Genomic DNA, 26966 nt, shown 5'->3' with positions numbered 1-26966 from the left:
GTATTATATAAATTCCTCTACGGAGATTACAGGCCATTGTGACAACCAAGTCATCATGCAGTCTCCCTCAGAAACAGCAAGACTGAATAACCAATGGAAATGGATTTTCAGTCACTTAAGTGAGTCCCAGACACTGAGGAAAAGCTTCAGAAGAAAACTGTTTGGAGAAGAGTTGGTTCTCTGGCCATCACTGCTAAGCTTTTCCTATAAATAAATGGACACATATACTGGCATTTAAAATCCTATTTCTGGAACAGAAGACAATATTAACATATCAGAATATAGGTGAATATAAACTCTTCATCCTCTGCTGTGTTTTAGGCTCAAACATGACAAGCCTGCTTTGGGTCTTAGGTGTGTTCCATGCAATCCCTCACCTCTAGGTCTCTGCTCTCCTCCTGGAGCGTCAGCTCAAACCTGTCGACCACCACCACTACACCCACCTCCTAATCTTGCTTACTCCTACTCCTCCTTGACCCACGAGATCTCTATTCTGACTTCCGTTCACATGGACTCTACAGCAGGTTATATGTTCCTCCCTCTAGGTTCTCACTATACATGTACCTACTCCCGATCCTGCAAATGCAGTCACCACACTCTATTAGAACTACCTGTTTATCTTAATGCCAACTAGGCTCTGAGTTTCATTAGGGCAGTTAATTGTTTCCTACTCATCTTTGAATCCCCAATGCCTATTCTTAGATGCTCAATAAATGCATATTATATTCATGACTGAATAACCGTATACATGAAGAGTCAAAAAACAAAAAGCATCTTCAACCTCCAAATTAATACACCAGAAGGCACACGCAAATAACTTGATTAAATTTTACCTATAAACTTTCCAACTCCTTCCTTATATTCTGCCAAGACTTCATGATGTTCTGCCCTATAAGAAAATAGAAAAATATGTAACATAATAATGAATCATTCTACAGATACTCTATGCAACAACTGAAGCCTCCTCTCCTCAGCCAAATGAGCCACATGATAGTAAGTGTAGTCTCAAAACACCAAGTACACATATTCAGGAGTCCCCACTCATTAGGTTGAGTTTATTAGCCAGGACAAAGGTCTTTAAGTTGCAAGTGGCTCTGTGAGAAAGAGAACCTAGCAAAGATCAAGGGCTTCAGAATATCTAGATTTTCTTCTTCCCCTTGTTCCTTTAAAATGACTGTTACTAATACAATCTTGCAGAGTAATTTGATCAAATAGCAGATTTTTCAATTAGGGATAAGGTCAGTATGTACATGACACAAAATGACCTCACTCCATTAGTTCTGTTACCCTAAAGTAGAATTGGCAAGTACATGTGCTGAGACAGGAAACTCTGAGGCTGGTGCATGAAGACAGCCCTGCGGGCCCAAGTTTAGCCCTGATGGGGCATTATGGGCACCATCACCCCTGGGAGCGGCAATGCAGGCAGTATGGAAAAGCGAAGCAGCTCTAACATGTAGGTTCAGCCTGTGCCTTCCATGTTATGGTCAGATGATGTATAATATTTGATATCTCTCTTCTGATTTCACTATAAAAAGCCTACACATTTTGTATACAGAAGCAAAAAAAGTCTTTCTCTTTACTTCAACTTAGTAAGGTAACCAAGCTGCTGCTAAAGTTGACATGTGAATGATCAGGTCTCATACTTACAGTGAAGATAGTGTAAGCTGAGCCATGGCAGGAACCCCATGGATTTTATGCAGCGTGTGATGGGTCAGGTGAGGGGCGGAGCCAGCCTTGGTGTATAGAAGGCAGCCTGGGATGTCCATGGTGTGGTTCTCTGTTTTGCCAAGGTTTTTTATTTTTCCGAGGCGACAGCCATTAACCACCTTGGTAAGATTTAGCTTCATCTTAAAGGGATTCCTCTAAGTCCTGATAAGAAAAGAACATTACATTCAGAAGTTCCATGATGGCCAAAGGCTAAACATTTTTGAAAGAAAGCAACTTACAGAAAAATAAATATCATGTTTCATATACTTCCCAGTCTAGAATTTTTTTAGATATCAGGAATAGGGGGATAGGAAATGACAGAGAGAATAAGGTACCTTTCCCAAAGTCACAGAGCAATATGATGACATCACCATATTTAAATTCAATCAGGGAAGTTTTGTCTCAGCTGATGAAAACCAAACAAATGGAAGGACAGAAGTAAAGACTAATCATGGGAAGAGCATTCTGAAGCCAAGGCTTACTCTCAGCTTTGAAAATGTGTATACAGAAAGGTCACACTGCTTAAGAAATACTGTTTTGACCTATTTTTTCTTTCTCTGATTTGAGAGGATACTAGGCAACATAGTAAATCTTCCTAACATGTAATTAAATGAAGAAAACAGGTTCCAAAGCAGCATTCTGCTGTTTATTAAAATATATGGAAGAATATATAGGCTTCACAGGTGGCTCAGTGGTAAAGACTCTGCCTGCCAGTGCAGGAGGCTCAGGAGGCTGGAGTCTGAGCCCTGGGTCAGGAAGATCCCCTGGAGAAGGAAACGGCAACCCACTCAAGTATTCCTGCCTGAAAAATCCCATGGACAAAGGAGCCTGGCAGGCTATAGTCCATGGGGTCGCAAAGAGTCAGGCACAACTGAGCATGCATTCATGGAAGAATATATATGAACAAATAAACACAGAGATTATCTCTGAGAAGTGGGATTATTTTCCAACCTTGTTCTTTTAAAAATAGAGGTGAGAAACTGTGGCGCATCAACGCAATTCACAAGCAAAGTTGCTTTTACAATTGGAAAGGAAAAATATTTGATTAAAAAAAAAAGATACACTTTCTAAATTACACAGATACACAGGGGGAAAAAAAATTAGAAAACATTGTCAATTACTTTGTTGGGTTGTCTTATTATTCAGTAAAGCAAATCCCAGGCTCCAATTCCTTAAATGCCCTGTAAAACTTGGTAACCAGGCATGGCAGATCATTTTGCAAACTGTCACTGGATATCCAGCATTCTGAAATACCAGTGTCTCTACAGCAAGCACTATATCCTCTTAAATTTTTGCAAGTTAGGCAAGACCCAGTTTTACTAATAGATAAATTAACATGGCTCTCTGAATGGTTCCAACCTTAGATCCCATCCCCTTAAGCACTATATTAAACCACACTGAAAGTCAACCATTGTTTAAAAGATGTTTTACCAAATAAAGCATTATCTATCATGAGTTAAAAGATATTCAGAAATGCAAATATTCCTTTCTTGGGAGCCATAAATTCTTATACTGAAATAAAATAATCCTTGTGGAATTTGGAAATAAGAATAACTACTTTCTATATGGTTCAATAAGTGATTTCATGTTAAACATGAATTATGTTTGGCAGAAACCAACACAATATTATAAAATAATTACCCTCCAATTAAAAAAAAATTTTTTTTAAGATATGAGTATTTCAGGAAAGGCTGGTCAATTTTCTATGACTCAACCTTCATTATTTCAAGTTATCACAAATACAGACATAAAAATAACTCTGGGGATTTCCCTGGTAGTCCAGTGGTTAAGACTTTGCCTTCCAAAGCAGATGATTTGGGTTCAATCCCTGGTCAGGAAGCTACGATCTCACATGCCTCGAGGCCAAAAAACCCAAAAACATAAAACAAGAATATTGTATCAAATTCAATGAAGACTTTAGAAATGGTCCACATCAAAAAAAAAAAAAAAAAACTAAAAAAAAGTCTCATTGGAACCCACACAAATAGAGAGATTAGAGGGCTTCCGTTGTGGCTCAGATGGTAAAGAATCTGCCTGCAATGTAGGAGATGCAGATTCAATCTCTAGGTTAGGAAGATCCCTTGGAGGAGAAAATGGCAGCCCATGCCAGTATTCTTGCCTGGAGAATTCCATGGTGGGCTACAGTCCATGGGGTCACAAAATGCTGGACATGACTAAGCCACTTTCAAGGGAAAAAAGTTATGCTTTAACAAAAGGTAATATAAAAGCTACTTTTTATAAAACTGTGTTATTACATATTAAAACTTAAAATAAAAGGAAGTTTATACCAAAAAATTAAATATATTTACAGGCTAATAAGAATGTAACACAGAAAATACAAGAGTCATCAGTTTACAAAATCATATTTCTTATTGATTTATCAAATAATACACATAATCTTCTGATTTCAAGTGATAAAAATAGTTTTGAAACTAACAGAGCTCTGAAACCATTTATAGCAAAGTTAAAGAATGTATTTTGCAATCTAAGTTCTAGAGAATTAAAGCAGGGGGAAGCATGAAGGTGAGAAATTCACTTTAAGGTTAATTAATCAACCTTATTATTCTATTAGAATCAACTAACAAGGAACAATAGGTTTTTGAGACAAAAATAAGAACTAATGAAAATTTACTGGACCAAGGTTACTAACACTGCAAGAACTTAGCACTTACTACTCACACACATCTGAGAATGTAAGAAACTGCACTGTCCCACATATTTTCAGAAAGGCCTAAAGAGAAGAATTTGCTGGTTCTTCCACTTACTCCAAAAATTCTGTCTCATCTAAGTGTTTAAGCTTTGTCAAGAGTTCAATGTATATACATGAGTTGACCATATAAAAGTGGAAACAGCCTTTATTGGATAAAACTAGCATGTTTGAAAAAATGAAGTTTTAGACTAGAAGGCTACCAATTTTTATTATTACTCCTCCGCATCAAACCCTTTCATTCTTCCAGTTTATTAATAAATCGGACTGACAAAGCTGCTGACAAGCATAAGACAATGTGCTTTTCCATGTCAAGCTAACTCAATTTCAGATAAAACAATCCACAACTCTTTAGCAAACCTCTGTTTAACACCCCAGGTAATGAATGATTGCCATTAGACTTTAGAAATGCTGAGAATAGTTAAGTCTGACCATTACTACCAGAGACGCTGAACGGAGAGCTCGTCATGAACTTGATGATCCCCTCTGCTGTTCCACAACCATGACTCTGAGGCTAAGTGAGATTAATCAGAATCTAGAACCCAGGTCTCTGCCAGGAGGCCTGTGCTTTTGATTACATCTTTGAAGTGAGAGTAACACAATGTTTGTATATACATATCTCCTTTTGCCACTCTTTCTTCAATCAAAGAAACAGCTTCCTTCATCCTTAACCCAAGGTCAGTTATTACAGGTCTGTGTTAGTTCTAGCAGACATCAGCCACTGTGCTCTTAGATGCATGTGCTCTTAGATGCAGAGATGGGTTCTCCTGTGATATGATGTAAAGTTTAATTACCAAACCTTTAAAGATGAAATTCAAAGTCCTCAGCTTAGTGTCCTGAACTCACTAGGTCAGCTAGAGAGAAATACTCACTTGGTTTTCTCCACAGTATGGGACTCTGATGGAATGCACTCACATTCTGCTGTTTAGGGTTTCTTAAGAGTCCTACCCTAAACAGTGAATGGACACAGCATCAAAGGAAAAAGTAAGCGAGGTAAAGCAGACAATTGGGTTTACGGAAAAGTATTCCAATAGATAAACTGCTATTGGTGATTCTCTGTATTGTAAGGATGAATGCAAATATTAAGAAATACAAAGAAAACATCAGAATGTATTTTACCCAGAAATCAATATTTAAAAAATAACATGCAACTTTGTCCTGCTTTGAACCCAGCTTTCCTCTCCTAATTACTGGTCAATTTGTGGTTAGTATTTTTATAATTGCACCTCTTTTCTAGCGGCTCAAACACAAAAAGCTTTTATTACAGAGTAATGTAAATATAATATATACACACATACACATAGTTTTAAAATATGTTTTTGGAGTGATATAATCTACTACTCCAAGCAAAGTTCTCAAGAAACAAACCAACAGTCTCCAAAGTATTAAATGGTTTTTATTTGGCCCTTTTCCTTTTCACTTGTTATAAGTCTCTTCTAAGATATCTGGGGTTACGCTTTTCTTGGTATACAAACATCCACACTTCACTTCCTGGTTAAGTCTTAACCATTAGAAGAGCCATTTGGAAATAATGGTTAGTGGAAAAACTCTTAATCACTTTAAGGACAAGTAGTCATGCCTTTACAAGGGCTAACCAAGATTCCCTGCACCTGTGGCAGCACTGTACCTGTTTTAACACCTCCACTGTCACATATTTCTCCCCTCCCTCTATTCCCTTATGAAAGAAGGGATTTTTTTTTTTTTAATGTTTCTTAATGGATTCTCTACAGACTGTCATGGGAAGATGACTTCAATATGTTGAGGGAAAAGAGCAAGCTTAGGTGAACATATTTTTTGCAAAAGAAAAATTGCATATATATATAAATATACACACAAATACACACTCTACACTGTCTGTACGTGCATATTAAAAAGTGTGAAGGACTTCTAAACAATATGGTGCACTGAGCTAACTAAGAGCCTTTTGAACCTGTATTTTAATAGGCTGGTAGTCTGTTAGATGTCTCATCTTGTCCATAAACATATGCAATGCTTACATACTAACTGTAATGTTAAGACATAATTTTCAGTCATATTTTCCATTTTGCTATAGTGTTATTGGTGGCATTCACTGAGCTTAATTTACCCGTTGAAGCTAACTACTCTATGATATTGCATAGCTTGGATGTAGCACAATTTAATCAACCATCACCCTTTCAATGAAAACTCGTTACAGAGCAGGTCCTATGATTGGTGCAGTAGTCTGAGGGCAAAGCTTCTCTGATCTTTCACAAATCTCAAGTCTATTTTACGTTTCCAAGTAGAGGTCTCTGCATACACTGATTTTTACTGGGTACCACACTCTTAATGATTTAGGTACTATTGCTCCCATTTGAGTAAACCGAGGGTCCGAGAGTTATCAGACATGTTTCTTAAGGTCATACGACTACAAAATGACTGGGTCCAAAGCTGCCGATCTAAATCTCTACTCTGCCTTATGAACCTACATATCCCAGAATGGACAGTTCCCGGGAACACCTAGGCTCAGTCAATAACGACGGATTTAGCTTCACTCCATGGGCCATCTCCAGGGACCCCAGACTTCGCGGAGTGCTTAGCTCAGGTGTTCGAGATCGGTCCAACCCTTCCAAGCATCCTGGACAATCTAGAAAAACTTCCGCATGGGAACTTGACCCTTAAACAGACCCTTCCTTCCTGTTGAAAGGAGACACTTTTCTCTCTGAGATGAGGTGAGGCCACACGATTTGGGAGAAGCTGGATTTACAGGAGCCAGGACCCACCACGAGACCCCGAAAATGAAAGACATGGCGGGAGGACAATCAGAGTTACTGCAACACAACCTGGAAGGATCGAGACGCGACGTGACGCGACTCTCTCACAGCAGCCCCCACTCATTCGAAGTAGGGAAGGGAGGTACTTACGTGCAAACCTCCCAACTTCAGGGAACTTGAAACTCCCTAGTTTCTCTCCTTTGCTACCACGTGTCCAGCTCGCAAAATTCTCGGCCCGCACCACCGCCTCCGATGCCAGAGCCAATCAGGGAACACTGCGTCATCACGGGGCGCCAGGAAAAGGCAAAGGTAACTGCAAAGCGAACACTGGTGATTGGGAGGCGGAGGAACCGCTACCGTTGCCATGGGTAACTGAACGGGCTCGTTCCGCCTGGGCAAAGCCTCCTGGGAGTGGTGGTTCGGCTGCGCCCCACGCCTACCTCCCTTGTGAGCAGAGGAACTACAACTCCCACGGAGACTCGGAGGCAGCCTAGGCAAAGGAGTGGTTGTTTCAGCTTTGGCCTTAGTCCGTGCCTGAACCTGGAAAATGTTGCTGGCGCCCCAGGACAAGTCCTCCTCCAGGAAGAGGACGGGGCTGAATCGCTGGAAACAGTTTACAAGGAAGCCGAATCCCATCAAGGTGATCCATTCCTATCGGGAGCTCGTGGGAAGAGGCGGGGAGGCGGGGACCATCCCTGAGGACAGCTACAGCGCTGCCTGCGCTTCCTTCCTCTTCCCTCAGGGGCATCCTTATCTGGCCGGTCCTAGTTAGGACCGACCCTGTGTCTGCATTGCCCTAATGAAGGGGTCCTAGGGATTTGGGGGATTGGTTGCCTTACGGCTTTGATGGCAGCGTCGTGAAAGAACCGTTTCAATCTAACGCTTTTCTCAAAAACCGGAGAATCTTTAATAGTACCCATCCCAGTGAAGAGAATTCTAGAGGTATTCCTTCATCCCACAACGCCTGTTTTAGGGAAGTCCCCCCAAGGTTTCATTTCTTCTTCTTCTTCTTCTTTTTTTTTTTTAATGTTTTGCAAGTCATGGGAACCTGTTCTTTATTGAAGGGATAAGATTTTCACCTTAAATCCTCTATCTCATATTCCCTCTCCTAGTTTTACATAAAGTCTGTAAAATGAACTCAGGAATGCAAGTGGATGTTGAATATATCAATACTTAATTCACTTGAAAATCTTTAAACTCAAGCAGCAATAAAAAAAATAGATGTTCTTTATATTTGTCACCTTTTTTGTGCCCTAGCATCCAAAGAGATGGAAAACTGAGAACCCCACTGTAAACTTGAAACGTGTAAATGACAAGTGCAAAGTCCCAGTGACACGGTGTGTGCTTTTCACAGACTACTTTTAACGTCACAGAAATAAATGTTTTAAATAAATACCAAAGTACTCATTAAAAAAAAAAAAAGAAAGAAATGTTTTACATGTAAATAAATGGGAGTACCAAATGGAAATCTTAGCTTTCAGCACCAGAGCAGCTTCACAGCTGTTTTCACCCATAATTTACACCTCCTTAAAAACTATTGTGTAGACATGTGGCCTTTCTGAGGCCACTAGGCAATTGTGCTTGAAGGCTATTCTAAATATACCAGCTAAATAATGCACTGGACATACTCTGCTTAGTAAATATCTTGCCCCAGATGCTGGAGGGTGCAGATTGGAGCATTTGACTTGGAAACAACGCCTGCTTCTATTGTGTAGGTTCTATAATAGATTGGATCCAAAATAGGTTATGATTATAAACTTGATGATGAAAGGTAAAAACTGGGGACAATTTTGGGATCCCAAAAGGAAAAATTTTTGCTGCTGATGCTCATTGCTACTGCCTATAGGATAGAAAGGTAAAAACACAATTGAGCTGCTTGGGGCTCAATTGTGGTTGAATAGGATCAGCTGTTTCTTTGTTTCAGCTACAAAATTATTCAGCAGTACAGCTGCATTAATTAGTTATTTGTAAGGTGCTTTGAAGGGGAAGTGTTATGTAAGTGAAGATAGTTTTATACCTTTCCCTCCTCGATGTGTCAGTATGCTAGTTTAGATATCCCCTTTTTTATTTAAAAACCCACCTGAATTATTAGCAAAGCAAATACCTCTCTTTGTTAAGTGACTATTGGAGGGAATTCTGCAAACTTCTGAGAGTTACAAAAAGTGAAGAAGTTGTTCTGCAGATCTGATTTCTAATTTCAGATTAATATCTGACTGACCTGAGTAGAAATTTATGTGATTTCTGCTTCATTTTCTGCTCTGTAAAACAGTAGATGATTGGTTATCCCTTACTCCACCCCCGAGTTCTTATTGGACCAAACATTATCCCTGCTTTTGGTAAATACAGGTTATTCCTGAAAAGAGAGACCTAAGGAAAGGCACACACCTTTCTCCAAGCAGATTTACTTTCACGGCACTTGAATAATCTGACTAATCAGTACTTATTTGGGTTTTTATAAGGAATATTATATGCAATATTCCTCTATCTTGGCTCTTAACCCTTTAAAAAAGTACACGTGGGCCTTACCCCAGACCAATTAAATCAGAATCTGGAGCTGGACCTCGGTAAGAGGTGGAAACTGTCAGAAGGTGTTCCAGAAAAGGCTTCATGTTTTTTATGCTGCTGACATTCTGTGTTTTTTTGTTGCTGAACTTCCTAATGATGCTTTGGGGACAGACTAAGGAACATTTTCCCACATGCTTTAATTAGAAGGACAGATTAAAATGGCAAAATTGATAGATAAATGCACTAATATTCTGTATATATTATCTACAGCCTGTGTTTGACCCTGACAATGTGGAACACTGGATTAAGGTAAGGATATTTAATAATTAAGATAGAGAATTAAGAGTCACACATAATCATGTGGAATAGGAATACTAATAGGTCTCCATTTTGCATATATTTTGCTGTTTTCGTTCCCATGGGAGTGTGTGTGTATGTGTGTGTGTGTGTGTGTGTGTGTGTGTGTGTGTAGTCTTAGTTTTATACTCTAGTACATTTTCATGATTTTGTTGCTTCTCATAAAAGCATGAATGACAAGATAACATCCCTTTCAAATGCCACAAGGATCATATGAAGAGGATTAAAGGACAGGGGAAGAGAAGCCTTAGGAGAGGACATGGCTTAGGAGAGGACATGCCTTAGGAGAGGACATGCCTTAGGAGAGGACATTGTGGACTTCCCCAGATAATTGGAAAGAACATACTGCTGTAGCTACATTGACCTGTGAGACCAATTCAGTAGATAAAAACTGTGCATGCATCACAAGTGAGAATCTTCTAATGATGGGAGCAACCCAAAAATGGAGTGGGCACTTTTGTAAAGAGGTGAATTTTCTCTCACTGGAGGTATTCAAGTGGATTCTAAATGGTCACTCAGTGTTAGGACTGTTGAGGAATATATTTGAGCATTTAGTCAGGTGGGGGAGCTGATTGGATTGGATAACCTCTGAGGTCTCTTCTAGGCTTGAGATGTATGTTTCAGTACCAAGTACTATTTGAAAGTACTGTTATACCGCTTCAGGTGCCTCCAAGTGTCATTTTGGCAACTTGCCACACTCAACTCATTTGTGCACCACATGTTTCAAAATCATGCAGTATTTTCCTGGGAAAATATCCTTCTGCCTGTTAGTATTTTGAAGAGCTGTTACTTATCTAAATTGACAGCCATTATGAGCTCCAGGCCAGATGGGACCTAGGCCCGATTATAATCATTGTTAACCATTTTTTCATGGTTAACCATATTTATTAAGTTTCTAATAATTATAAATATTTAGCCAGTATTTATTACGTTCCTACTAAGTACTAGCCCACTGTGTTGGGCGCTGGAGGTATAACAGTGCATGGGGCAGGTACAGTTTCTGCCTTTTCAGAGTTTATAGTCTGTGCTGTGTGCATGCTCAGTCACTTCAGCCGTGTCCAGCTCTTTGCAACCCCTTGGACTGTAGCCTGCCAGGCTCCTCTTTCCATGGAATTTTCCAGGCAAGAATACTGAAGTGGCTTGCCATTTCCTACTCCAGGGGATCTTCCTGACCCAGGGATCAAACCCAAGTCTCCTGCAATGCAGGCAGATTCTTTACCACTGCACCACCTGGGAAGCCCAGTTTATAGTTCAGTGGGGGCTAAACAACTTACTTGAAATTGTTAGGAGAATTAAGGATGTGGTTGAAGTCCCTGGGGTGGAGCGCTCGTACAGATGGGGCCAGGGAAGCTTGCTGGCTCCTGCAGAAGGCCTGACTTAGGAGACAATAAGATGGGTCCACCATGGTGGAGGCTAACCTTGGGGAAGTCCACTCCCCAGACTACATCAAGCTCAGCTTGTGTGTCAGAGTTGAAAGTTGCAGTATCAAACCTTTCCTGGGCTTGATTGTGTGTTTAGTTACCATCTCCTCCAGAGGGGAAGATTTAAGTAAAATAGATAAAATTCTGCTCTGTACTGTTTTCTTCTTTCATGCAATTATCAGCTAGCTTCACTTGGTTAGATTTTTATCATTCCTCTAAAACTTCTGCAGTAGCTCTTTCTCCATTATACCCTCAAATCATCCCTGTCTTGAAAAAAATCAGTTAGTCTTCACTTCATCCCGCAGTCATTTTCTTTTCCAGTGTCTTTGGACTGGACTGGTATAGTCTAATACAGCCTAGACTCCTTGCTTTTGTGTTCTTATTGTCCTCTTGTGTCCACAATTATTTTCCTTCAGTTTCTAGTTCTTACCATTCACAGAAAGTTGTCATAAATGACTTCCTGACTAAATACAGTGGTCTCTTCCTTGTCCTTTTAGCTTTTTAAGGTTATTTGATACAGTTATCACTTCTTTATGCTAGAAATTCTCTCCTCCATTATCTTTTTGTGACACTGTTTCCTCTGGTTTCTCTTAATACCTTTCTGTTTGCTTCTCTGTCTTCTTGTCTGTTCCCTAATATTATCAAACTCTGAGTATACCTTAAACAGTTACAACTCTAGACTAAGACTTCCAAATCCACTTGAGTGGGCCACTCGTTCAAAATGGAAGAGGGGGACATATGTGGGAAGGACGTGGAACGTGCTGAAGATGGTAAAAGGACTTCCCTCAGGGCAGAAAACAAAGATCACTCAGTAGAACTGGAACTTGGCTAAAGCAGGGAACCACTATTTTTTGTGATACCAAGAACTCGTAGATCAGTTTCATTCAGGCTTGAAGGTTTTCATTGGAGAGGCAAGGAACAAAACATTTGAGGCTTATGTAAGATAGTAGGTGAATATCCACACAGAGTAGGAAAGGGAGGGGACCCTGTAAAGGATTCATAGGTTGGGAGAAGGAGGGGGTGTACGGTGACTAGGGGGCTTGGTTAGGTGCAACACCACTGTATGGATTAGGAGGAGTCAAAAAAGGAGATGAATAGGAGTGATGGGGGGAGAGGGGGTTATCAGCATTTGATTTGAACAATGGAAAATTTTGTGACATGGTTGGGGATGAGCATGTCATTGAGTTGCTAAATGCAGTTGAGGAGAAAGCTGTTGGCATACAACATATCAAGCAAACTTTGAGGCTGAAATGTTGGTAAGTCACTCTCAGGGACATTAAAGTCACTTAGAATCAGGCAGATGCTTGGTAGAAATGTATCTTGGTGCTGGTCACTCAAATGCAACGGTCCATCTCAACTTACAATTCAGCTTCATCCTGATTTGGTAGAATGACTCATCTTCTTACTCCAGTGTATTTGGCTACTTTGAGCTTTCTAAGCATTTCCACTGTGTCAGTTCTCTACTCTTGGAACCTTCGGTAGTTCTGCATGCTGTCATGTAAGTAAGCGTTAGTTGTTCAGTCGTGACTCTCTGCGACCTTACAGACTATAACCCACCAGGCTCCTCTGTCCATGGAATTTACCAGGCAAGAATACTGGAGTGGATTGCCATTTGCTTCTCCAGGAGATCTTCCCAATCCCAGGATAGAAACCAGGTCTCCTGCATTGCAGGTATATTCTTTACCACCTGAGTCACCAGGGAAGAAGCAGTAAATTCTAGGGGGGCCTCTGTCAGTCTCCCTGGAATATCAATCTCCCTGTAACAGCCCTTTTACTCTTATACTGCATGACTCCTATCAGGCCAGTCTCCTTCCCCTCTATCAGGTAAGTCTTTTGCTTTTTTTAAATGATGATCTCCAGCTCAGAATACCCTCTCTCTAGGAGGCCAGTCCACATCTTTCCCTTAAATCTCAGCTTGAGACACCTCTCTCAGTGAACAACTACCCCTCACTCCCCTTACCCTCATAATCCTATATTCTATACTCCTTTCCTTGGAGTTATGTTGGCATTCATACACACAGATACAGTGTCAAGCATTTACTTGTATGCAGAGTGATTAAGTGGACATGAGTTTGAGCAAGTTCCTGGAGATGGTGAAGGACGGGGAAGCCTGGCATGCTGTAGTCCATGGAATTGCAAAGAGTCGGACATGACTTAGCAACTGAACAACAGCAACAGTGATTAAGAAAGAATTGGTCACTTTCAAAAAATACATTACTCAGAAGACTATTATATATGGATATGCAGTTTGCACATGGGAGTTTGTCAAGAAACTTGTGTATGTACCTGCCAGCCTTGAGGAAATGAAGGAGTGCATTATAGAGCTGCCATTTCTGCATCAATGGCAACAGGCTACACAGGGTCTGTAGTGGGTAATGTAATCAGTGTGTGCCATGGGACATAAGGAGCACATGTTAAACATTTATATGATCATAGGACTCACCGAGACAGTTCCTTTACAATTTACATCCCTATAGCATAGTCAATGAGTAAGAAACTTTTGAAGATGTTCAGTTTTTTTAATCACCTTGTATTGCTTAAGACTGTTCTTAAGTTGTTTATTGCACACATGGCACATGTAACCAAAACTAAAGTGAACTCTGGTAACAGAAGCTTTTAGTTTTGTTTCCCCCTTGTTGTCCACAGTCCTGGGAACAGAGTTAGCCTTTAATCAACTTGTTTAAAAAAAAAAAAAAAAGTTGCTAAATAGACACATGAGACCTCTCCAGTCTCTTATGTATTTAAATTGAAAAAAAAAAAAAAAAATGGTAAGGATGTAATGTTTTAAAACAAGGAATTACAGAGATTATTTCTAATCCTTACTATCATCTAGCATTTTTCCCCCCAAAGCTTCATTTTAAGTGATAGCCCAAACATTTTCTTTCTTAGAGCCAAGCACACATTTCTCTTTACTCCCTGACTTGTCAGTACCAGACTCTGCCCTTCTTTAGTACCAAAATCAGTCTTCCTTCTGTATCCAATCTCTTTTTGTCCTAAGAATCTGCAGATTCCAACTCAGGTGAGATGATGTGTCATGGAAAGTTATTTCTTTCACCCACAGCCTGAAGAACTATATCTACAGCCCTGTTTTTGTTCTTTATATTTTGTTTGTGGATCTTGGTTTTAAAAAATTAGAGTTGATCTATTTACTTGTACATTATTTACAAATATGTGTCTATGTATGTATACACATGCAGACACATACAGTATATGTGAAATTTATCTCTCTGCCTTAGAATTTAAGGACCTTAAAAGGAAGGACTAGGTACCAAGCATATCATGACCCTTAAGTAAAGGATATATAACAACAGCATTGACTTGGGCATGTTGGAGGCTCTGAAAGAGAACACATCTCTCCAGAGTGACCTCATGAAGGTCAAGGATACTTTCTTGATTCTCTGCCTGGTTAGACCATTTTTATTCTGATTCATATTTTATCCCATATGTTCTGTTTTGACCTCTTTTTCAAGTTACCTTGATGTTCCAACTTTATTCCTCTGCTTCTAATTCAGACTTAGCATATGAAATCCTTAATAATTTAAAAGATCAAGCCTATGACAAGTTTTGAGCATGCAGGTAAACCAAAATGTCAAGAGTTTGCCCACCTCTGCCAACCCCTCCCCCATTTCTGTGAATTTGGCCATGTTTTTACTAGATTTTCACTGTTGAGTTAACATTCTGAATTACTACAGTTCAGTGACCCTTTATCCCAATTTTATTAGTTTGCCTGATATATATATGGGAAGTTTCTTTCAGGTGTAGGAATTTGAAGTGTAGCTACCTGCTTCTGGTTCACATTCATATGCAAGTACTAGTGGCATGGAAACTATTAATAATAAGCTATTGTATACTTTTTTAAATATCCCGGTGTCAGGATCCCATGACTAATGCTCTAAACAAAAGTCATCTAAAGCTTAAACACCCTTTTGTTCAAATATAAACTTCATAAACACCTGTTAAAACTTGGTAAAATGCTGCAATTAATTTCATGTTTAATGAGTGAAATTATTTGGGGTGGATGTTTAAACCTCAAAGTATCTTTTAGAATGGAAAAAAGAAAGTATCTTGGTAGTTGGTAGAAAATCAGAATCTTGAATAGGAGAGAAATCTTCTAACCCTGAAGAAAGTTGTCATCTTGGTGGATTTTTTTTTTTTTTCTTTTAAAGAGAGTGGAGAAAGCATCTGAATTTGCAGTTTCTCAAGTATTTTCTGCTGGAAATTCAGATTTATCCAGAAGGCTTTGGGGCCAACTTGTAGATTTGGAAACACCTGAGCAAATAGAAGATCATGAAGAAGTCTACACAGAAGGTAAGAATACATTGGGAGTACAACTTAATAAAGCATAACTCATAATGAATTTCAGAGTACAGAACGAAAGTGTTTCTTTCTCTTGTTCTTAATTTTTGTTTGCTTCTACTTTCCTAAAGCTAATTTACTCTGGAATTACTTCCAGTATTTCAAGTAAGGTTATATTTAAGGCCTGTTCTGTCTCTTGAAATAGAACCACATCCAGAGGCAGTTTTGACATAACACAGTTATCTAGTAAGTATAAGATACTGATCTTGTGGTAGCAAGGGCAGCTTGTTAACTTGATCTGGTATCATCCAGATAAATTGATCACAAGTTTATAAATCAGCTTTGTTCCTTAGGAAAGGAGAAAGTGTTTACTCCTCTGGAATCAGTATTGTAGTTACTGATGCCCTAGGGAACTCCACTGTTTGGGGATGAAGAGATCAAGAGGGACCAGCAAAGCTGACTGGAAAGGAGAGGCCCTTGAGGTAGGAGGAAAGTCAGAGTGCCATATCCTGGAAGCCAGTTTTCATTTGAATTATTTATGTCTCCAGTTTTTCAGATTATTTCTTCATTTATTCAACCTATACATTAAATTGTTACTCTGGTGAGGAACACATGGAAATCCATGGCTGATTCATGTCAATATATGGCAAAAACCACTACAATATTGTAAAGTAATTAGCCTCCAACTAATAAAAATAAATGGAAAAATAAATAAATAAAATGTTAAAATAAATAAATAAAAATAAATTGTTACTCTGTGCCAGGTACTATTTTAGGCTTTGGAAGAGCAAGTTATGAACAAAGGGTGAAGTTCTTGCTTTCATGGAGTATGCATTCTAGAATGGGAATAAAGAAAATGAAAAACAAAAAGTCAGATAGTGATAGGTCATCTGAGTTTGGACCTAAATAACAAGAAAGAGCCATGCGAGCTATGATGGCGGAAGAGCATCCCGGGCATTGGGAAAGGTCACATTAAGAGTTAAAGTACAGGTTTGGTGTGCTTGAGGGACTGAAGGAAGACCAGTGTTGCTGGAGCTTCCCAATGGAGAAAACTTGCAGAAGGGCCTTCTAGGCCTGGGAAAAGAATTTAGAGTTTATTCTGAGTATGAGCAGATATCATTGAAGAGTTTTTTTTTTATTAATTATTATTTTAACATCTTTGAAGGGCTTTAAGCAGAGGTACAGTAGGACCTTTTCTTAATATATGAAGACTGAATTACAGGGCGGGAAAAAGGAGACTAGTGAGAAACCGTTACAGTGGTCTGTGTGTGCTCTAATGGCACTTGGTCTTGGGTAGTTGGTGGTACTGGAGAAAGGAGATATATTCAGAAATGGGCAAAGCTATGTCTTACCCTATGCATTCTCCTACCTTACCAATAGAAATACACAATATACTTTAGTCACTCAAGATTTCCAAGAAGTCCTGCATTTAAAAAAAAAAAGTTTACTTACCCCATTTCCCAAGCTTTTTAGACCTGGACTTTTTTTATCTTGAAATACATGTTAATATCCTGAGAAACTTTAGAGACTATTAGTGGATGAATAAAACATGGTTTTAAAAGGTTTATATCCTTTTTTTTGCCTCTCTCATCAACCGTCTGTTAATATTCAGTAAGAACTAGTAATCTGGGGAACACACTTTGAGAAACTCTACTTTAGGGTGGGCTTCAAGCCTCTGATCCAATGTGAAGTGTTCCTACAGTTGAACCCTCCAAGAGTCTCCTTCTCTTTCATTGTCTTTTTGGAGCACTTCATTGTAAATCTCTCCTTACTAATGAATGGGATTTAGTAGATGCAAATTATTTTACACATAGATTATTGTATATATAAATGTCCTGCTCCACTTCTCTACTTTCCTCTGAAAGCCAGTAGTGTCTGTTGCTAGTATACGTTATACACTTAGTTTCTACCACTTTGATTCATTTTTTTCTACTTTACATTTCATGCCTTCCTTTCTATGTTAAATGTCTTTTAGCATCATTTAATATTTGGAAGCACTCCCTTCCCTTAAAGGTGTGCAATAATGATAATAACCATGATGAAGAATGCTAAAATGGACATTTTTCTTCTTTGAAGATCCCCTTACCCTCTCTGCAAGAGCTGTATTGTAATGATAATGAAGTTAATGCTAAATTTTCTCTCATGCCCCTACATTTAAGAAGATTTTCTGGATGTCACTAAGAAAGAAATGCAAATGGAAGTTGGCTTCCAAAATATCGCCCTCCAGTTTTTCTCCTCCCTCAATTTGGGTCTCTCGTTCCTAGTTGGCTTGCCTGGTTCTGCCTTAGCTGTTCAACCCTTAGAAGCTAGAGTTCCTCGGGGCTTAGTCCTTGCACCAGTTCCCTATCCACCTTCCTCCTTTGGCAATCTCATCCTCTTCTGTCTCTACATAGTATCTGTATGCTGACAACACCTACGTTTATTTCTTCAGCTTGGTTCTGTCCCTTGCAACCCAGATAATATAGCCAATACCTTCTTGAATCCCTATTTGAACATTTCATAAGCATCTCATACCTAACTCATCTAAAGCTGAATTCCTCATCTTCCATTCAGATCTACTGCTCCCTTTTTGTTCCCTGTCTTGGTAAATGACATCTTCATCCTGTAGTTGCTTAGGCCAAAAAATGTATAGGTTTCTTTCTCTCATATCCCAAATTCAGTCCATCAGCAAATCATGTCACCTTCACCTCAAAACATTATTTTCTAGAATCTGAGCATGTTTAATACTACCACCTCAGGTCTAGGCACCATCACCTCTCTCCTGGATATTTGTATCCCAACTGGTGTCTCCTGCTTTTGTGCTTGTCCCCCTACAGTCTGTTGTAACCTAGCAGTCAGAGTGATGCTCTTAAAATATGTTACCTCTTTGCTTAAAAACCTTCTGTGACTTCCCATTACACACAGAGTAAAAGCCCAAGTACATCAAATGATGTCAAGACATAGGAAAAAAGGGTTTTCAACCTTAGCACTGTTGATATTTTGGGCCAGGTAATTTTTGTGTTAGGGCTGTACTGTGCACTGTAGGGTGTTCATTGGCATCCCTGGCCTCCCCCAGTTGTCAGTTCAGTTCAGTCACTCAGTCATGTCTGACTCTTTGCGATCCCATGGACTGCAGCATGCCAGGCCTCCCTGTCCATCACCAACTCCCAGTGTTTACTCAGACTCATGCTCATTGAGTTGGTGATGCCATCTCACCATCTCATCCTCTGTAGTCCCCTTCTGCTCCCACCTTCAATCTTTCTCAGCATCAGAGTCTTTTCAAATAAGTCAGTTCTTCACATCAGGTGGCCAGATTATTGGAGTTTCAGCTTCTGCATCAGCCCTTCCAATGAATATTCAGGACTGATTTCCTTTAGGATGGACTGGTTGGATCTCCTTGCAATCCAAGGGACTCTCAAGAGTCTTCTCCAATACCACAGTTCAAAAAGCATCAATTCTTTGGTGCTCAGCTTTCTCTATAGTCCATCTCTCACATCCATACATGACTACTGGAAAAACCATAGCCTTGACTAGACAGACCTTTGTTGGCAAAGTAATGTCTCTGCTTTTTAATATGCTGTCTAGGTTGGTCATAACTTTTCTTCCAAGGAGCAAGCATCTTTTTATTTCATGGCTGCAATCACCATCTGCAGTGATTTTGGAGCCCAAGAAAATAAAGTCTGTCACTGTTTCCACTGTTTCCCATCTATTTGCCATGAAGTGATGGGACCAGATGCCATGGTCCTTAGTTTCCTGACTTTTGAGTTGTAAGCCAACTTTTTCACTCTCCTCTTTCACTTTCATCAAGAGGCTCTTTAGTTCTTCTTCACTTTCTGCCATAAGGGTGGTGTCATCTGCATATCTGAGGTTATTGATATTTCTCCCTGCAATCTTGAGTCTAGCTTGTGCTTCATCCAGCCCAGCATTTCTCATGATGTACTCTGCATATAACTTGTAATAAGCAAAAATGGCTCCAGTTACTGCCAGATGTTCACGGGGAGGCAAGTTCACCCTGGATCTAAAACCACTGCTCCAACCCTGATTCCTGTGATACTTCTTCCACCTCATCTCCAACAACCCTCACTTCACTCATTCCTCCAGCCATTCCACCTTCATGCTATTTCTCCAGTACCCTAAACACTCTCCAGCCTTAGGGACTTTGCACTTGTTTTTTTCTCTGCATGGAATCATGTTCCCTTACATAGCCATATGGCTCACTCCCTCACCTCCTTCCCTTCTTTGCTCAAATGTCTTCCCAGTGAGGCCTTCTTTGACCACCCAATTAATTTAAAACTATCAACACCTGCCTTCCATTTCTTGTACACCATTTCTCCTTCTCCTGCTCTGTCTTTCTGACTTACTTGTTCATTGTCTCTCTTCCCCAGTTAGAATGTAAGCTTCAAGGTGGTAGGTTTCATTTTTCCTGTTTTGTTCACTGCTATACTCCCAGTATCTAGAGCAGTACTTGACACATGATAATGCTCAAGTAACATTTATTGAATGAATGAAGATAGCAAATGAAGAAAGTCTCTGAAGTAACCGAAATATTAAAAAGATGTTTTTGTCTTATTGATAGCTCAGGAATTGGTCAGTGCCTGGTTAGACACCAAACTTAAGCAAGAACTAGCAAGTGATGGGGACAATGATGCTAAAGACACTGTGTCCAGTGTCCCTCCTGTGCCAGAAGCCAATGGACATTTGAAATATGACAGGTTTGATGGTAAGAACTTACCTGATTATTCTAAGCTTTAACATCAATGATGGTTCCAAGAAATCTTTTTAATTGTTCTGAATAATAAATAATATGTTATTTGACTTTTCTGTGTTTTGCTTAGTTTTGTAATTGGTTTTAAGTTTTCTTGATTCACTTTAAGTTACTTATCTATATGTCAGTAAATTCATGGTGATTTTTAAAAATTAAAATATTATATTATTTGTAATTCTTCTTATGCTTGGGCTTCCCTTGTAGCTCAGTTGGTAAAGAATCTGCCTGCAATGCAGGAGACCTGGGTTCAATTCCTGGGTTGGGAAGATCCCCTGGAAAGGAAATGGCAGCCCACTCCACTATTCTTGCCTGGAGAATCTCATGGACAGAGGAGTGTGGTGGGCTACAGTCTATGGCATTGCAAGAGTCAGACACGACTTAGTAACTAAACCACCATGATTATAACAGCAATTAATGCTGATTAAGAATGCCTCTTTCCATATATTATTGGATGACCATTTACTTTGATGGCTGTTTCAATGTTTTACCATATTTAAACATTGGCATACCATTTTGTATTTACAAAATGTTTCAAATCTCTTTATAAGGAAGGTTATTACTTGTATATAGAGCTAGTATCATACAAGGTAAATAGCTAACTTGTGAGGATTCCTCAGTTGTACTCCAAGAGTCTAAGATATTTTCTCTAAGCATAAGTGTAGGCATAGTGATGGTGGTGGCAGCTCCCCTTGCATGACTCAGGCACCCCTGGTGAACTCATCTTTTAGCATTTCCCTTGTTTAGGACTCTACAGTCATAAAGTCATGAGCTTTTAAAGTTAAGGGACTCCTCAGGATCACCTAGTCTGATTTATTCTCTTCACCCCCTCAGACAGAGGTTCTTCCAAAGTGTCCCTTACATGGGATAATATAATCTCTGCCTGAACACTTCCAGGATAGAGGGCCTGCACTCTGGGAAGAGCCCATTCAGCTGTTTTGAGGTTCTAATCTTCATAAATTCTCTCTTTTTTAGGAAAAATTAGGATATTATCCTCAACTTTTACCCTTTAGTGTAACAGAAAATATTGATATCATTTTCTCTCTCTCTCAAGAATAGTCTTCTCTTTTTCTGTGGGAGTTGTAATCATATCTGAACCTTCATATAGGTCAGTGTTGCTAGATTAAATAGCACCAGTACTCTCAGAAGTTCTTTATATTACATTGCTTCAGATATACTGATTGCCACTTTTATATATTTTTCTAGTTTAGTGATGTTGTTATTAGAATGAAGCATTTTAGTACATAGTATTTATTCTAAAGTGTGTCTGAAATTTAAAGAAACTGCTACTTTCTTTCATATGGTGCTAATAGATCTAGTTATATCTTTACTCAGATTTGTTATTACCTTCTAGTACTGTACCAGGCCTCACTCATCTTATGCTTGTAGTGTTACTTTTTTGGGGGATCAAAACATTGAATGAAAATATTACCTAGCCATTAAAAAAAAAAAAGTTTATCAAAATTATTAACTAACATGATTATCTCAATAGGTAAAGAAAAAATACTTGGCAAAATCAATTCCTGATTAAAACTCAGCAATATAGTAATAAAAGGTAAATTCTTCAACCTGAAAAAAGGCATTTATACACATGACACATACAGAAAACAAATACCAAAATGGCAAACATAAATCTTACTTTATCAAAAATTATATTACATGTAAATGGATTAAACATTCCAATAAAAAGATGTAGACTGACAGAATGAACTTATAATTATTACCTTACTATATGCTGTTCCAAGAGACACAGTCTAGAGTCAAAGACACAAATAGGTTGAAAGTAAAAGGATGGAAAAAGATGTACTATGCAAACAATAACCATAAAGGAGTGACAGTAGCTTACTAATCTCAGAAAAAATAAGCTCAAGATAAAAAAATTGTTACTCAAGACAAGGAAGGGCATTCTGTAGTAATAAAAGGGTCAATCCATCAAGAAAACATAACAAGGATAAACATATATATACCTAGAAATAGAGCCCCAAAGTAAGTGAAGCACAAACTGACAAAATTAAAGGGAGAAATAAATCATTCAGAAATAACACTTGGTGACTTTAGTACCCCATTTTTGATAATGCATAGAATTAAATAGAACATCAGCAATAAAAATATTCAGTATCACTAGGCATTAGGAAAAAGCAAATTAAAATTACAGTCAGTAATGACTAGGAAACTATTAAAATGGCTTAATTAAAAAGCTGATCATACCAAGTTTTGGTAGGGATGTGGAGAAACTGGAGCACTCCTACACTGCTGGTAAGAATGAGAAATTGTATAACCACTTTGGAAAATGGTTTGACAATTTCTTAAAAAGTTAAGCATGTACTTATCATATGATCCAACTATTCCATTCCTAGGCATTTTCCCAAGAGAAAAGAAAGCATATATTTGTACAAAGACTTGTACACAAATGTTCATAACAACTTAATTTTAATAGCCAAAATCTGAAAACAATCCAAATGTCTATTCCAGATGAGAAAAATGAATTGATGGTGGTATGTCCATACAGTGGAATACTACTCAGCAGTAAAAAGGGATATACTATTGATACAACAACATGAATGAACCTCAGAATAATTATACTGAGTTTAAAAAAGCATGACCAAAAAGAATACATAGTATATAATTTAATTGATAACCAAATTCTGGAAAACATAAACTAATCTTTTGGCAGAAAGTAGGGCTGGGGTTATCTTTGGGATATGGCAAAGAGCATGGGAAGAACTTAGTGGAAGAGATTGCAGATCAGCATGAGGACCCTTTTGAAGCTGACAGATAAATTCATTATTTTGATTGTAATGATGTTTACTGGTATCTATATATGTCAAAACTTACTGTAGACTTTAAATATTTACAAGTTTATTGTGCGTTATTTATACCACAGTAAAGCCTTTTTAAAAAGAGCACTGGAGTCATCAAGGATGTTTAAATCCTTGAAATACAAATGTAAAAGTAATATCTTTTAAATTTGGCAGCGAGGGAGTTGTTAGTGACTTGGGTGAAGGCAGTTCCTCATGAGCGGAGGTTTTTTCCTCTTAGATGAAGGTAGCTGCTGAGGGTTGTACTCATCCAATTGGCATTATCAGTTACTATTTATTGAACTCACAGCTTTGTATTTTTATTATACCAGGATTATTTAAATATGGAAATTATACTAAAGTTAAATTTAAAAAATTTCTTTTGATTTTCCCTTTTTTGTTGTTGTTCTGTTTCCCCCAGATTTATGTGGTTATTTGGAGGAAGAAGATGAGAGTACCACTGTTCAAAAATTCATAGACCATCTGCTCCATAAAGACGTGGTGGATTCCGGGATATTGGAAGATCTTGGAATGAATGAAAAGCAAGACAAGAAGCGGCAGAAGGATCCTCGTCTTACGATGGAGATGAGACATAAGCAGGTGGGAGGGAAAAGCAAAATTAAAATGGATAACAGGAAGCAATCTTGGTGTAACACATTTAATAAGCTTAAATAAAGACTTGGGCTTTATTGTGAAAAAGGGTGCCATCTGTGGTTTGGTTAGAAAGAATAAAAATAAAATATAAGAACTTCAGAAGAAAAATAATGCTCATAAACTGAGGATAGGAAACAATTTAAGAAAACCAAAAAGAGGAATAGTTTATTTTGACCAAGAGAGTGGTGAGCTAAGCTTTATTAGCTTGGATGTGGTACTTCGTATTATAAATATGTAGATTGGGTTTTGCTCAAATTTGGTTTTTGAATTGCAATGTGAAGATATTAATATCACAAATATTCTGGTGAATGTTATAATTCTTTTCTAGATGGTGGAAAAATTTACTCATTTTGTGATTATAATTTGGAAGGGAATTAAATCTAGTTCATCTGTTTTGAATTAGAGAGGCATATGGGAACTTTCTTTTCTCCAAAGGGAATAGTAGGTTATAGGGAAAAGATTAATCTCAACACTTTGTAGAGGAGCTTCAGGAAATCAGAATGGCCAAGTCTTTTCCACATGTCCAGAACTAAGACCAGACTAGAATTAATGTCTGTATATGTGTATGCTGTCTTTTTGTAATACTGAATTTCTGATTACTTTAAACCATAAATTATGCTGAAGCAGCACTAAGGATGTTAGAGAAACTGGGGTAGAAGTATGAGCCTGGTTTAGATTTATGATGAAAGATGGGGAAATGGCTCATTAAGAGCCATTAGCTAGAAGTCTTATCACAAATGGAGAATAAGATAAGGGTAAAGTTTAAGTGAAACAGGAAGGAAAGGACCACTCTTTAATTCATAGCTAGTTAAGCCTCTAAAGAATTAATGAATTTGAAAAAAAAAATCATTGTGCTTATTCAGAAATGTCTGTGAAGTTCATGATTTTGATTTCCAAATATGATCCAGAATCACTGATAAATTTAAATAAAGGTAGAATTGAATAAAAGGTCATGATCTTTCTGAAGTCAGTAAATCACTGTTCTAGCCTTTACAAAGTAGCCTATCAAAAATATCCTATCCTTTCTTAAATTATAATTAGCATTATAATTTAGACAGAGCCTAAATAAATAACAGTAATGTACACCTTGGAAGATCTTACCGATAGGAAATCATTACTAAACAAGAATCCAGAACTTGGCATGCAACCCATTCAATTTCAATTTTTTCATGGTGCAGATAATTCCCAAATTGTCTGGGGTCGTCTTTCCTGACTTCATTTAAAACTTTGTCTTGGCCATTACCCAGTAAACAAATGAACTTCTCCTCTTTTTCTGATAAACAGTGGGGTTCTGGGCCAGCATGTTTCAAAGTAGTTGTATTCTGAACTTCAAAATGTGTTCTTAGGTTTTGCATATCCCTTTCTACTTGAAAGGCTGCATCTCAACCTTGATGTATTCTCTTGAAGGTAAAAGAAAATCGCTTAAGACGTGAGAAAGAACTGGAGCGCCAGAGAATTGAAAAGACCCTGAAAAAATCGGCCTTCTTAGAGGCTCAGTATCTGGTGCAAGAAGAGAAGAAAACGAAGGCTCTAGAGGCCAAGAAAGAGGAGGAGGAGATTCAAAGGGAGATGGTAAAGCTGCGGAGGGAGATAATTGAGAGGCGACGCACAGTGGAAGAAGCATGGAAAATGTAAGCCAGCTGTGATAAGCAGTGTGAAGTTTTTTGTTTAAGCAGTCATTTTGGAAGTACTCTAAAGTTCTTTAAAATGTACCAACAATGCAATAACAAAACACAAAAGAGAAATCACCCACTATTCCACCATCTTAACAAGTTAGCTATTTTTATTTTTCCATGTTTCCTCCTGGTCTTGGTTCCTTTAGGTACTTAATTGCAACCATAAAATACATTTAATTTGTCGTTCTGCTTGTTGTAATTACCACATTGCCTGGAGTCCTAAGGTCTGTATTTTACTCCATTGAGTTCTATACCATAATTTATGTAATGACCTCCACTCCTCATACTGGTAAGCATTTCAGCTAATTTCAGATTTTTCACCAGTACGTAGTTCAGTGAGCATCCTTAAGTGTAGAGTGTTTTCATTCTTTTGAATTATGTTCTTAAGTGTGTAATTACTGAGTTAAATGGTGTAGACTTTTATGACTCTTGAAACATTGCCAAATTCATTTCCCAATGGGTTGTACTTATTAACATGATTGCTGGCAGTGGGTTGCACTCAGCATTGGGGGAGGTCATCACTTTTCAATATTTTTACACTTCTAATAGGTATCCTGTTGGTTAGTTTGCATCTGTTTGTGTACCTGAATGTTTTTAAGGTTGAAAATGTTTCCTTATGCACATTTACTAATTTTGCCTCATTTTATTGTGAATTGCCTCAGTGTCCCATCTTCCGATAATCATTCATAGAGTCCCCATGGCCTTACTGCCACTGATAAAGAAAAAAAATATCTGACAAAAGAGGAAAATCAAAATAGTCCTCACAGGATATAGTACTGTTGTATGTCTTCAGGCAGAGAATAGCTTCATAAATGAAATCACTAACATATTTATTCTGAGAAACAGCACTGATGCATAAACTGCAGAAGCCTAAGGACAACGTGCCCAAAGTGCTTGAATACTCAAACTGAGAGGCCGGGAATACCTATTAGATAATCCCTTCCACCCCCATCCGCCTATGCAACTTTCCCCACTGTGTTCCTGATTGCTGTCATCCCACCCAATTTAAAACAGCTCAGCACTGGGTGTGCGTTTCATTCTTTCAAGTGCCAGGCTCAGGCCTCCTCCAGATGCCGTTCCTTTTAGAAAGCAATCACCAGTGTTTTAGTGAGTTCTTGCTAAGGTCAACCTTGCTCTTCAGATTCCTTTCAAGCCCTGACAAATCTAGGCTGACCTAAAATAAATTGTGAAAACAATTTGTATTTGATGGTAGCCAGAAGTTCTGCTCACAGTGGGCACTCCACAGACGTTCACTCACCAGACATTTCTCTAAAAAGTTAGAAGCTTATCCACGGATATAGTGAGACAGGGAACATGCAGTCCTTCTAGGTGGAGAAACTGATTTAAACGTTCCAGAAAGCAATTTGGCAAT

At 38.4% G+C, this 26966-nt stretch overlaps 2 protein-coding genes across 13 annotated transcripts in view; one reads left to right on the top strand and one right to left on the bottom strand.

Annotated features, from left to right (window-relative positions):
- Positions 1–7443, bottom strand: part of QTRT2 (queuine tRNA-ribosyltransferase accessory subunit 2) — a 39530-nt gene extending 32087 nt beyond the window's left edge. For all 6 annotated transcript variants that reach the window (XM_043474908.1, XM_043474910.1, XM_043474907.1 and 3 more), the window contains exons 1-3: positions 7297–7443; positions 1648–1869; positions 834–889 (exon numbers count right to left, since the gene is read on the bottom strand). In XM_043474908.1, coding sequence (XP_043330843.1) covers positions 834–889; positions 1648–1847 — 256 coding nt within the window. In that variant the 5' untranslated portion in view covers positions 1848–1869; positions 7297–7443. The remainder of the gene's footprint in view (positions 1–833; positions 890–1647; positions 1870–7296) is intronic.
- A 93-nt stretch (positions 7444–7536) lies between these two features.
- Positions 7537–26966, top strand: part of CCDC191 (coiled-coil domain containing 191) — an 88046-nt gene continuing 68616 nt past the window's right edge. For 3 of the 7 annotated variants that reach the window (XM_043474901.1, XM_043474897.1, XM_043474899.1), the window contains exons 1-6: positions 7537–7786; positions 9922–9960; positions 15596–15737; positions 20281–20424; positions 23686–23864; positions 25326–25549. In XM_043474901.1, the coding sequence (XP_043330836.1) occupies positions 7694–7786; positions 9922–9960; positions 15596–15737; positions 20281–20424; positions 23686–23864; positions 25326–25549 (821 nt within the window). In that variant the 5' untranslated portion in view covers positions 7537–7693. Of the gene's footprint in view, positions 7787–9921; positions 9961–15595; positions 15738–20280; positions 20425–23685; positions 23865–25325; positions 25550–26966 lie in introns of those variants that run through there. The other 4 variants (XM_043474903.1, XM_043474896.1, XM_043474898.1 and 1 more) reach the window with 2 other exon arrangements.

The sequence above is a fragment of the Cervus canadensis genome, chromosome 7, assembly GCF_019320065.1.
Source record: "Cervus canadensis isolate Bull #8, Minnesota chromosome 7, ASM1932006v1, whole genome shotgun sequence".
In the NCBI taxonomy this organism is placed as follows: Eukaryota; Metazoa; Chordata; class Mammalia; order Artiodactyla; family Cervidae; genus Cervus; species Cervus canadensis.
Note: the sequence above shows the minus strand (reverse complement) of the source record. Positions and strands in the feature narration are given on the sequence as shown.